Raw genomic sequence first — 13,032 nt, 5'->3', positions numbered from 1 at the left:
TTATTTTGATACATAAAGTTTGAAAATGTTTGGAACCACTTATACATTTATTACCTGCTCATAGGGAGGCAATTTAGTACTAGACCCTTTTCAATTACGATAAAATTTAGTGTACGTCGGGAGGCAATTCGTATAAAAATTATTGACCTTTTTGACTTCGGGAGGCAACTGGTGTATCCCCGTTCGAAGTTTGTCGGGACAACGGGTCAACAAGACATGGTGATCAAAAAAGGGACAATCCCGTTTTAAATGGGACGTATAGTCTCCTACTCTAGATAATAAAATAATAAATTAAATGATATGAAATAAAACTTGTTACTCACTTGATTTTGGTATTGGTCCGTTAGGCCCAAAACACGAGTTTTACGTAGCTTGTATATATCACCGTCGTCATTGCAAATATCATCCGTATCACAACTATCAGCCCCGTTAGCTGCCATCGACGTTGTCGTTTTATGTCCGGTTTCTTCCTGGTTCCGCTCATTGACACGGTTACGTCCGGTTTCGACATTGTTCTGTTCGATTTCGGCATTATTTGCTCCGGTTTCGGCATTACCTTCTCCGGTTTTGGTATTGTATGCCACGGTTTTAGGCTTTTTGTCACCGCCATCGTCTCGTTCATCTACAGGTGCACGGAGGCCGCTTATTGTCTCTAACGCCGTCCTCTTAGTTTCGATCGGTTCGTTTATCCCGTCGCGGGCGGCCGTTAGCGAAGCATCTTCATCGTAGTCGATTGCCGGCGAGATCAGTGTTTCCGACGGCGGTGTAATTAAGTTATTCATCTTCCCGTCTCGCCCAGGTTTGCCAACGTTATTTCCAGTCTGTGTGTCTTTCCCTTTTTCCACATCAGCGTCACCGTTTTTCGTCCTCAAGGTTTTCGATTTATCCAAAGTAGTTCCACCGTTTTTCGTCACGGTGATTTTTGGTTTTTCTACTACAACATCACCATTTCTTATTCCCGAATTTTTCGATTTTTTCACATCAGCGTCACCGTCTTTCGTCCTCAAGGTTTTCGATTTATCCAAAGTAGTTCCACCGTTTTTCGTCCCGGTGATTTTTGGTTTTTCTACTACAACGTCGCCATTTCTTATTCCCGAGTTTTTCGATGTTACCACATCAGCGTTACCGTTTTTCGTCCTCAGGGTTTTCGATTTATCCAAAGTAGTTCCACCGTTTTTCGTCCCGGTGATTTTTGGTTTTTCTACTACAGCGTCACCATTTCTTATTCCCGAATTTTTCGATTTTTCCACAACTGCGTCACCGTTTTTCGTCCTCGAAGTTTTCGATTTTTCCACAGTAGCTCCACCGTTTTTTGTTCTCGAGGCTTTCGATTTTTCTATAGCAGCGTCCCCGGTTATTTTCCCGGGATTTTTAGACTTTTCCACGACATCGCTATCGCCGAGAACGGTTCCTTTGCCGTTTAACGACTTTTCATGTTTGTTATCGCGTCCCTCGACGTCCGATAAAGTAGGTTTCCTCCGAGGTTCACTCGTTCCCAATTCTCTTGGCAGCACTCCGGTCGGTCCCGATTTCCGAATTTTGTTCGAGGTCTTCGCGGACACTGGATCGACGATTTTTTTCCGATTGTCCTTTGTTTTCGCTGTCCACCGGACTTTACTATTCCTAGTATCGGACGTCGGTTCACCTGCTTTCGATTTTGACTTTCCTGTACCGGTCCTAACCAACGCGCTCGTTTTCAATTCACCGGCTGTGGCTTGTTTGCGTCGAGATACGTCTTTGGGAAGTTGATTAATAGTTCCTCTTCCGCGGACTGCGTCGCCCCGTTTTCGCGATCTCACATTATTTACGACGTCGTCGCCGACCATCGGTTGTCGCGGTATTCGGTCCTGTGACTTATTCATCCTGTCGTTAACGTTTTTACTCTTGCTGGACATGTGGCTTTCACCTACGGTTTTCCGGGCGTCCAGTACCTTAGGCACGTAGCTGTTCCTAATTACGTTGGCCTGTCGTCTTTGGCCTGTCCGAGTTTTTTCGATTTGAATTCTACGTGCAGCGTCTTGCGTGTTTGCGGTTCCCCGATCCTTTTCGTCGGATAACGAAATATTCGGTTTCGGACGACCGAAAACTTTGTTCACCGCTTTAGGATTTGCTCCACTTTTAACGCCGTCCGGCGACGTATTTCCTTCGTCCACCGCGGCAGCGTCAGTGCGTCGATGATTCGATTTTCGTATCTCAAACTTCGGGAATTTTTTATTCCGCGACGCCTGCACCCGTGGATTCGATTTTCCGCTATCGCAATAGTTGTAGTTGAGTTTACTAGTGGCCAACAACCGCGCCGCTAAAGCTCCACGACGTCGTCGCTCGGCTTCGGCTTTGGCACTCAACGCGGTCGTCTTTATGGCGTGCTCCACTCCCGGCAAACCACCTGTCGCTTTGGCTGCAGTCAACATTTCAGCCACGGCGTTCGCCACGCCCAAACGTATGTGATCGCCGTGAGTGTGGTGTTCCGATGTACCTCCGTCGGTGGGCCCAAATTGGTTCGAAATCTCTTCCAATAGACGTTTGGCCAGGCCGCTGTCGTCGTCGGCTTTTGGTGAGTTGTCGCGGCCGCCACACACTGCGTTCACAATATGACCTGCAACGATTTCGGCGACTAGCCGGACGAACTCAACGGTGTTCACGTACTCTTTGTCTGCGGCCCTGACTTGTTTCGGTCGACGGTGTTCTGCCTGCGTCGATTCCAAATCATTAATTATTCTGTAGGTCGTTAGCAGATAGTGATTCAATTGCCTGTACGTTTACATATATAAATTGTATATTAATTAATGAAATTTACAATTTTAGCACATTTTTTGATTGACAATTTTTTTTTTACCTATATCAAAATAATTCTTTATTTTATTGTAGTTATTGTAGTTATAGTAGTGAATAAAAATGTTAATTACTTTAATCTTCTCCGCTCCCAAAGTTTTTCTGGCTAAGACCTTGCCTAACATTATATAGTTGGGTACCTATAATATACTCGATGTACACGTAAATATAGAGTCCAAGAATTCATGTATTGTGTTAAAATAGGTTTTTTTTAGTGAAATTTTATAAATTAAAAGTACTACTAGCAACCTCGTTGCAGTACTCAAAATCTTATAAATGATACAATATATGAATACACACACATGGTAATAAAAAATCGGAAATACAATATTTTATTTAAGTTTAAATGGCACTTGTTGTTTTAATAGAACTATATATGTTTCTTTGTAATTTTGAATCATTGAATTTCGATTCTAAAATATGAGAACAGGTTGATATTTTTAATTTTTATATATATATTTAAATTTTAATTGATCAAAATGACAAAAATTAACAGCTGTATAACTCGAAACTTGTCATAAGTTCATTACCTTTATAAAATAACTATTGCATTCCAAAAATGTGTTTATATGACAATATTCTTTGAACTTTATTGAAAACCTTGAATTAGAATTGTTATTCTACAAAAATATCTAGTGTTACCCCTCACCTTTTGATATTCTCCTTGTCAAAATTAAATTTAACTATACAATTTTAAAAACTATACCTAATAATGTCATTTGAATAAACTACTATAATAATGTTAACAGTTATCATCAGATGTATATTTTAATTTCATTTTGACTTAAAATTATTTATTATGGTTAATTAAAATTGTTTTTAAGCCAAATGTGGGCTTATGAGTAAAATACTGTTGTATAATAGTGAACATATATGTTTGTAATAATTATAACTATATTTACAACTAATAATGAACTATTTTATACTTTTTTTTGATATATTTTTGTATGGCATACATTTTATAATAGATAGCCTTACAATTATTTTATACTACTAAGTACTAATTTTTATAAGAGAGCAATATAATGTTTAAAATATGGAGGGAAATTACTTTTCTTACTTTTCTTTTTTTAAATTAATTTAACAGATTATTTTTCTTTTAAAATTTGAACCTTAAATGACCAGTCATTTTAATAATAATAGGTAATAAGTATTTTATTACATATTTTTTCAGTAGAATCGAATGTAAAAAGCCGTCTACATTATATACTTATATATTATAATGATATTAAATAGAAACGTATTTTTTTATAAAAAAGAGTTATAGTTATTATTTTGTACTTATTTTTCTGTAGTATATCAATGGTTTCAATTTTTAATTAACCATTATATTTGTTTTAATTTATAAAAATGTAATGTTTGCGGTCCTTAAAGATACACTTTAACGGATATCTACTGTGCCTAATTTTCACAATGACGTTTTTATTTTTTCTTACCCTTTATTACCTATAATACCTATATCTATATTATATGCCTAGATATATATCTAGTTTAAACTAACTTAAAGCTTACAAAAGATTTTATAGGTACATACTTGTTTTTGATGCCTAAAGACTTAAGATTATTCTTTAATTGTTTCAAGTGTCTTGCGTCTAAAAATTTAGTAGTTAGTGTGTGATGATTGAACATTATCTTAGGTTTCACAGGATCATCCATTACTGTTATATATTAAAATACTATAATGTTTCATCTATTTCACTATAATACTATAATGTACGTTCTAAAATTAATTTAATCAACACATACGTTGCGTAGTCCAAGAAGTATCCCTCGTGATCAATTTACGTATATGAACAATTTAAATTTGAAATTTTAGAATAGAATTTTGTAAATTACGGCGTTTCTTATTTCATCTAGGAATCTGTTTACGGTTATAAATATAAACGCGGAGTTTGATATCGCGTTGCTAGGGTCTAAAATTGAGTGCAGTAGCTAATATTGAATGTGCAGTAGCAATTTTAAAAGTGTGCAGCATGTTTGTGGCTTTTATAAATTTTTATTTGATTAATATTCAATATTGGTTATTGAAATTTACTAATTAGAATATATTCATTTAAAATTGGTCCATTTCCATAGCCCCACTACAATGGAACCTCAAATTTTTTTTTCATTCGATTGTGCTGCGTTAGTGCTGTTTGTTCGATTCCACGACAGTTCATTTATCGCGCGAAAGATCATCGCCGACGTTTCATCGCATGCTTATTAATCGTGCAGTATCTTATCGCGAATATTTCATCGTAGTTATTTAATCGTGATCACTACGTCGCTCGTTTAATTTCATCGTGCTTTCCTTTATCGCAAGATTAATCATCGTATTATACGTGGATCCGGCGTACCTATGTTGTATAGGTAACGCACCTATCTTAACTGCCAAATAAAATGAAAATTAAAAATAAACTTGATATCATAATGAGAAATTATCTATATAGGTGGATTCATTACTTTTGTAGGTATAGATCATAGTACATACGTATTATATAGTGACAGTGTTGTTTTATTCGTTGTGTTTAACTGTATTTTTGTTCATCTTCGTCGAATCGTCGTTAATTATACAAGTATTCAAATATATTTTAAGTAAGTACATTATTATATAACTTTTGAATAATTTTAAATATTGTAATAACGGATGCATGTTTATTATTACAGTGGACGCCGCTAGTGGAACCTTATATCTGTGATTCTTTTTTTGTAATTTTTTTTGAACTATTATTTTTTTCCAATTCTTTTGACATATATTCTTCATACAATTCATCATGGTGTGAAGCAAGATGACGTTTTAGATTTGTGCCATGTTTACCCTATTATTAGCTAAACTCAGTATTATAATTTAGTAGTAATTCTGTAGGTAGTAGGTACTTACTTTTATTTTGCATTCGCAATTTTTGCACGCTAATTCATTTAGACTTTTATTGAAGCTAAAATAAGAATGAATTTTTGATACACTTGGGCGACCCATTTTTCAATTTGATATTACCTAGGTATTAGTTATTACAATTTTTACTTGACAGTTGACGGAGACGGGAGAACCGTTCACTACACAGCAATTCAATCATAGTGTCGTACAATATACAAAACATAGATTATACGGAAAGAGTAAACATTATGTGTAGCTATTTTTAGCGGTATTAATTATTATTAACGGCGGCGACAACGATGTCGATAACGCAGCTGTGCTATTTTCGATAATATTATATCAGTGGTTTTCAAACTTTTTTTATACACGGCACACCGTAAACTTCAAAAAATTTTCACGGCACACTGACCTTTTTTTTAGATGAACAAAATTGTTTATAATTATATATACATTTAATAAGAAATATGTGATTGATGGGCTAACAAATATTTTTAATTCTTGGACGAATAGTTGACACATACCCGCATTTTCTTATATCACAATTCAGTGCAATCGATAATTTATGGAAAAACCGCGGCACACTTAGTGCATACTCGCAGCACACCAGTGTGCCGCGGCACCCAGTTTGAAAACCACTGTATTATATTAATATCAATAATATCATATTATTTTCGTTGTTACTTTAATAATTGTATGTCAAAATAGTATTAGTTTATTTTAATAATGTATAGTCTATAGAGTATAGAGGGTGCATCTTGCTCGGATATATAATAACAACAATAAGTGTATATTTATGTTCTCAGACTATGGTACACTCTATTTTCATATTTTTGAATAGGTACCGTTATTACATATTTATTTTGATACCCATTTGTTTACAACAAAATTATTTTTACTTGGTACTACATTACTATCGATTATTATTAAAACACATCAATATTCCAAGGATTTATGAGTGACTTGCTCGATTTGAGCATTGAAATCTAAATTAGAGATTAAAGGGAGGTAAGTTGGAAGAAAATTACAGATTTAATATTTGCTAAGAAAGAACATGGAAGACCGTCAGGCTAATGCTTTTATATATAATATAAAATGCCAATGTATCAAACCTATATTTTATATAACCTGTAATATTATACTATAAAAAAAATAGGCACTTGCTTCCTATTACATAACATATTTCTGTCAAGTTTGGGCATCTTAGTTCTTTTTTCCCATGGATATAATATATTTACATGACAAACATTAATACATCCAACAACATTTGGAAAAGAATCATCTCCACGAAGCCTATCAAACTATTTTACATTATTTAATGTAGCTTGTCCCGAAGGCCATACAATAAGCTTCCCAGCTACTTCATTAAACGCCAGTAGACAGTTTTCTACTATGGCGTGACTAGTGTTTTCTGCCACATTAAACCTATTTGAAATTTGTCTGAAATTAATTTAAATACATTGTTATTTATATAAAAAACATGATATAAAAGTAGGTATACTACCAGTGCGTTTCATAATTTTCCATAAACCAAATGAATAATAACACTTGCTTTTCAACATTAATCTTTACAGATTTTGATGATAAAATAGGACTTATGTATGAAATTACTACCTAAAAAAATTAAAAGGGTACCTAAATGACTGTTAATTTTTTTTTAATATAGCTTTTAGTAATTAACTGTTACAAAAACTGTTGATTATTATTAAGTGTTTAAAATAATCAAACGAACCTGAACACTACTTCTATTTAAGCGAAAATGAAATTTGAATTCCTTATCTTCAAATCTGGGAACCATAGTTTCAGCAAAACCTATAATTTTTGTTTTAAATACTTTACTTTTACTCTCTTCGCAGAATAGAACTAATAGAAGTACATCATCTTCAAAGTCGTCAGTATGATCATCATCAAAATTAGGTGAACGAACTAACACATCTAATAAAATATATACCATGTAATAAGACGTAATACAGCTTTTTTCATTTAATTTAATACAAAGTTCTTACTTTTTCTTATCATCCATTTTAAAACTAATACTTATTACTTGTTATAATTTCATATAATGGACAACAAACACAACTCACAAGAATACAAAATGTAATGGATTAATGAAATAAGAATATTATGTATTTCAAGTTACTGATAGGCTAATGTGATATTTTTATTTTTTATAATATTATAATAAATAAATAAAATATTAAATATAAAAATGGCGGGAATATAAATGTCTAAATTGTGATAATAATTTATGGTGGGGGTAAACCGTTCTAGTTAGCGAATTTCTGTCTAAACCGGTGTAGATCAACATGAACTGGAGTCATCATTTATAAATTAATAAACGGTACGGTATTGCACACCGGCTTGCGCTGGCGAATTTCTCGAATATTATCAAATATAATATGATATATGAATATAATCTTTAATATAGATATAGGTCATGAACATAATGTTCATAATATAGGTATATAGGTAAAAATGATTAAAACTGCCAATACCAGATAGCTGATAAATAGGGTTGTGAATTTGTAGGAAAGTGCTTTTTTTTGGTAGTTGTGAAACGTAGCTGTGTAAGTATATAATTTGAATTATGTAACAAAAAATTTTGACGAAACTTTTATTTTGCAATTTTTTTAGTTCATTTTTTGGTATTTTTAATTAAATTCCATTAATTAACATCTTTGAAAACTTTTTATAAAATTTATAAAAATGTTTCCGGCAAATAGCATTATTGAAGAATCAATAAATTTCAAAATCAAAATTCAAATTATTCAAATTGTATTAAATAAATACATTTTTATGCATATAATAATATACTAATATCAATATAAATATAAAAATTAAAAACAATTTTAAGTGCATTTTACATTAGATTTTTTTAACATTTTAAATGCATTATTTAAGGTTTATTAGTACATTAAATTCACAGCCCTACTGATAAACATTAAACAGTAGGAAGTGACTTTTTAACACATTATAATAAGTATATTAACTCAAGCTAATTTTTTCTTTGATTTATTTAACCCTTCAAAAGCAATACCTACCGAGGGATATAACATAGTATCTTAAATACAGATCAAAATAAATGACATCTGTTTATACGCAATGATATCAAGTAAGATTTATGACCGAGAATCATTAAAAAAATATGTTTAAAAAAAATAAAATGCTCTAGCCCAAATGGTTAACACACTGAAATAGACTTGATGGCAGCAAATGTCGTGTTAAAGGGATTGGATATACTAACGTAGGTACTTACACACACAATTGTGATGGCTGTATACGGTTGCGACTCATCGCAGTAAATTATCGATATATGTATATATTTTAATGACGAACACATTAATGCATTTATAGATAAAACAATACACTTAGAACCTAAAAAACGAATCAGATGAATATGTGAATGGCGTGAACATTAAACAGTATTTTAATGGATGTGCTGTGGCGCTGTGCTACAATGTCGATGTCCGTACAGTGGATAAACGAGTGAATTACGTGTATCGTATATTATAATATTGTATTTTTATAAATGTAAATAGCAAACATATTATAAACGGTCTGATCATACTCAAGATTAAAGTCTAATCGTTGTGCAGAATGTATATTAGTATACACATATCATATTCCGGTGATTCAAATGACTCATTTCATAATAAGCCAATATAAGTAGGTGAAAAAATTGAAACTTGTGTTAGTTCTATTACAATAAAATCAAGTGAAATAATTCAGGATATTTCATCCGATATTCATGAACCTACATCTTCTTCAACTAGTTTTGAAACATTTTTTCAACTTATAAATTGTAACGATCCACCTTCTTGGCCCCCAATTACGGATAGCGTTAGAGTTTACCTTGTAACGCAAGAACCTGATCAAGGTAAAGATGCTGATTTTAGTAAATCTATGTCAGACGATGGTCGTCGATTTTCCCCTTATTGGTTTAAAAAAACTTTACCGAACAATGAAGTTATAGACAGAAATTGGTTGATTTATTCTAAAAATAGTAAAGCCGTATTCTGTTTTCCATGCTGTTTATTTAAATCAAATACCTTAAAAACAGCAAGTATTGCATGTACAAACGAGGGTTTTTCGGATTGGAAAAATATTAATCGTATTTTAGATCACGAGAAATCGGCTGATCATAGAAATCATTTCTTACAATGGAAATCTCTTGAAAATAGGTTGAAAAACTCTCAATGCATTGACGATAAATTACAAAAGGCGATTTTGCTAGAAAAAGGTCGATGGCGTCATATACTTCGTATAATTTTAGATGCAATTTTATTTTGCACAAAAAATAATTTAGCATTTAGAGGATCGAGCACAACAATAGGAAATAAACATTCTGGTATTTTTCTAAATTTAATAGAATTACTTAGCAAATATGATAATATTCTAAAACAACATCTTGTAAATCATAACAAGGGAGCTATCAGTTATATATCTCCAAAAATACAAAATGAATTTATCTGTTTGTTGGGACAAACAGTTCGAAATTAAATATTATCTAAAATAAAAAAAGCAAAATATTTTTCTTTGCTGTTTGACTGCACTCCCGACGTGTCACATAATGAACAAATGGCTGAAGTGATTCGTTATGTTGATATTGACAATGGAAAAATTACAGTTGAAAAAAGTTTTATAGATTTCATAAACATGGAGGAAAAAACTGGGGACGAGTTGGCTATAGAAATATTAACAAAATTAAAAGCTGATGAACTTGATGTACAAAATGTACGGGGACAGGGGTATGACAATGGAGCTAACATGTCAGGAAAATACCATGGCGTTCAGGCAGTCATATTAAATAAAAACAATTTAGCCACATTCATTCCATGCGCTGCTCACTGCCTTAACTTAAGTAGCGTACATGCAGCATCAGCTAATGTTAAGTTACAATTTTTTTTCGATGTGATTCAGAAAATATATACGTTTTTTGTCAAATCAACTACTCGATGGAAAATTTTAATGGATACATTAAAAATTTCATTGAAAGGTCATTCAGATACCAGATGGGCTTCAAAAGCATAAGCTGTTAAGGCCATGAACTCCCAAATAAAAGAAGTATTTAAGGTACTGCAAAATATTTCTGACTCAGAACTTAATTTGGAAACAAAATCAACAACTAAAAATTTACTTCAATTGATCAATTTTGACTTTCTTTGCTTACTTAATATTTGGAATCAAATTTTAAGTAGTATAGATCGTGTTAATCAAGCTTTACAAAACAAAAGCTTATCGTTGGAAAAAGCTTCCAATTTGCTACTCGGGCTTAAAAATGGTTTGCAGGAAATTCGTGACACAACCATGGAAGACAATTTTACAAATGCTACAAAAGTTGCAGAAGAGTTACAAATATCGACAACTTTAAAGGAATCAAGAACAAAAAAAAGAAAAAGATTAGAACTTTATGAAACAGATGATGACGTGATAAATATTTCTGCAGAACAAAACTTTCGAATTACTATTATAGACTCAATAGATATTCTTCTTAATCAGATGACATGGCGGTATGAAAAAATTATGGAAATTTCAAACGATTTTGAATTTCTTTCCGGTCATTCATTAACCAATATGAATTCACACGATTTACAAAAAGCAGCTGCTGATCTAGGATTAAAATATAATGAAGATATAAATACTGCGAAAATAGTTGAAGAAATTAAAGATTTCAAACATGCAGCTTTATCAATTTTGCCAAGTATTGAATCAGTTACGTTTTTGGATTTATTACAAATGATTCACGATTATAAGCTTAACCCTTCATTGCATGACTTTTTTTTTACAAACAGTTTTTTTTCTATATATAAACCTAGGCTCTTAGAACCTTTAAAAAATAATTTAAAAATAAATTTTTATATTCTAAGTACGAAACTTAAGTACTTATTATGGTGTAGCATCTATGCTACATATGCGCGAGGAGAATGATTATCACAATATAGGTAAAAAAATACAATATTATTTACTTTTTGAAAATAATTGTTTTTATTTAAATGTATACCATCTTTAACTATAAAATAAAATAATCATTCTTTGAAATTAATACTGATTATATAAACAAAAATAATAAAAATAAAAATATTTCCTTTTGTGACTTAAAAACAAAATAACAAAGCCAATTGTATATATAAAAAAAAAATACTAATTTGTATGATAGCTAACAAAACAACTATTGTTTTTATTAAAACACATAAATGTCTTGCATTTACTGCAGTTTACATAAGTAAAGCCTTTGCAGTTTGTATACTTACACCTTTGTCTAGTAGTATTCCAAACTGGCCAATGACTTACACAATCATATCTTTCTCGATTAGTTATAGTTGATGTATGCACTACTCTAGGTTTTTTTCTATCTGTCATGTACACATTATTAGCCTTTTTACAAGGTCTACCTCTGGTTGGAGTTATGTTTATGTTTTTACTTGTTTGGCACAAAGTCACAGCTAATACCTCCCTAAATTTTGCCAAAGTTATAATTTTATCATCTTCATTTTTTTGTGTAAGAACTCTCTTTTGCAAAATCCATGCATTCACCACACATGTATTTAGTAAATGGTAAAACAACCTTATGTACCATTTTCTACTCCTCATACGGATTTTATATCTGCCAATATTGGCATCTAACAAATCTACCCCTCCCATATGCTTGTTGTAAATAGTTACAGCACTTTGACATGGCACATTTACACTTTTTTTTTGAGACTTAGAAAACCTTAAAACTTCAGATTTTGGCTGTTCACCAACAAATGTAGACAATAAAGTAACCAAACGATTATCTTTCCATACAAGTGCACTTAGAATATTATTTTGTATTTTTGTGATACATTCAGCTGATGACCCTCTTTCAGATTTCATGAATTCTTTTTCATTTGGAAGCTTTACTTGTTTTAACCTGTTTCTACGTACAGAATCGTATCCAAATATTGAAATTGCTATAAGGATTTTTCTCTCAATGCCCGTTACAACAGCTTCATGTGAAAGGAGTTTCAGCAAACTTAAATTGATAAAAACATACTTAAGATCTACAATGGCTCAAGAGAGATTATCAAGCATGGCCATACTTTTAATAGAAACAAAAATCGCTAGTAAATTGGATTACGAAGAAGTTATTGACAAATTTGCCGACACAAAAGCAAGGAAAATATCGTTATAAATAATGATTATTTTATTTTTATTATTATTAATTATTATTTTGAAATACCTTATAAATAAATTTGTAAAATTCGAATTGATTTGTTTCCTATAATATAAGGTTGAGAATTATAAACTTGTGGCTAAAAATATTATTTCTTGTTTAGCTCGAAACCTAATTAAAAATTTACTGATTTTCCTAATCTTATTATTTTATT

General features: G+C 31.7%; 2 protein-coding genes across 2 annotated transcripts; one reads left to right on the top strand and one right to left on the bottom strand.

Moving 5' to 3' along the window:
- Positions 1–8,785: 8,785 nt before the first annotated feature.
- On the top strand, positions 8,786–10,714 carry LOC132925359 (zinc finger MYM-type protein 1-like). The gene is made up of 3 exons (XM_060989762.1): positions 8,786–8,795; positions 9,354–10,031; positions 10,206–10,714. The coding sequence occupies exons 1-3, from the start codon at positions 8,786–8,788 to the stop codon at positions 10,712–10,714; spliced, it is 1,197 nt and encodes a 398-aa protein (XP_060845745.1).
- Positions 10,715–11,495: 781 nt separating this feature from the next.
- LOC132925358 (piggyBac transposable element-derived protein 3-like) lies at positions 11,496–12,538 on the bottom strand. Its single transcript, XM_060989761.1, has 2 exons — positions 11,975–12,538; positions 11,496–11,510 (listed from the first exon to the last, which is right to left on the bottom strand). The coding sequence occupies exons 1-2, from the start codon at positions 12,536–12,538 to the stop codon at positions 11,496–11,498; spliced, it is 579 nt and encodes a 192-aa protein (XP_060845744.1).
- Positions 12,539–13,032: the final 494 nt, after the last annotated feature.

This window comes from Rhopalosiphum padi, chromosome 3 (genome assembly GCF_020882245.1).
Source record: "Rhopalosiphum padi isolate XX-2018 chromosome 3, ASM2088224v1, whole genome shotgun sequence".
Classification (NCBI taxonomy): domain Eukaryota; kingdom Metazoa; phylum Arthropoda; class Insecta; order Hemiptera; family Aphididae; genus Rhopalosiphum; species Rhopalosiphum padi.
The sequence above is the reverse complement of the archived record's forward strand: the minus strand, read 5'-3'. Positions and strand labels throughout refer to the sequence as shown.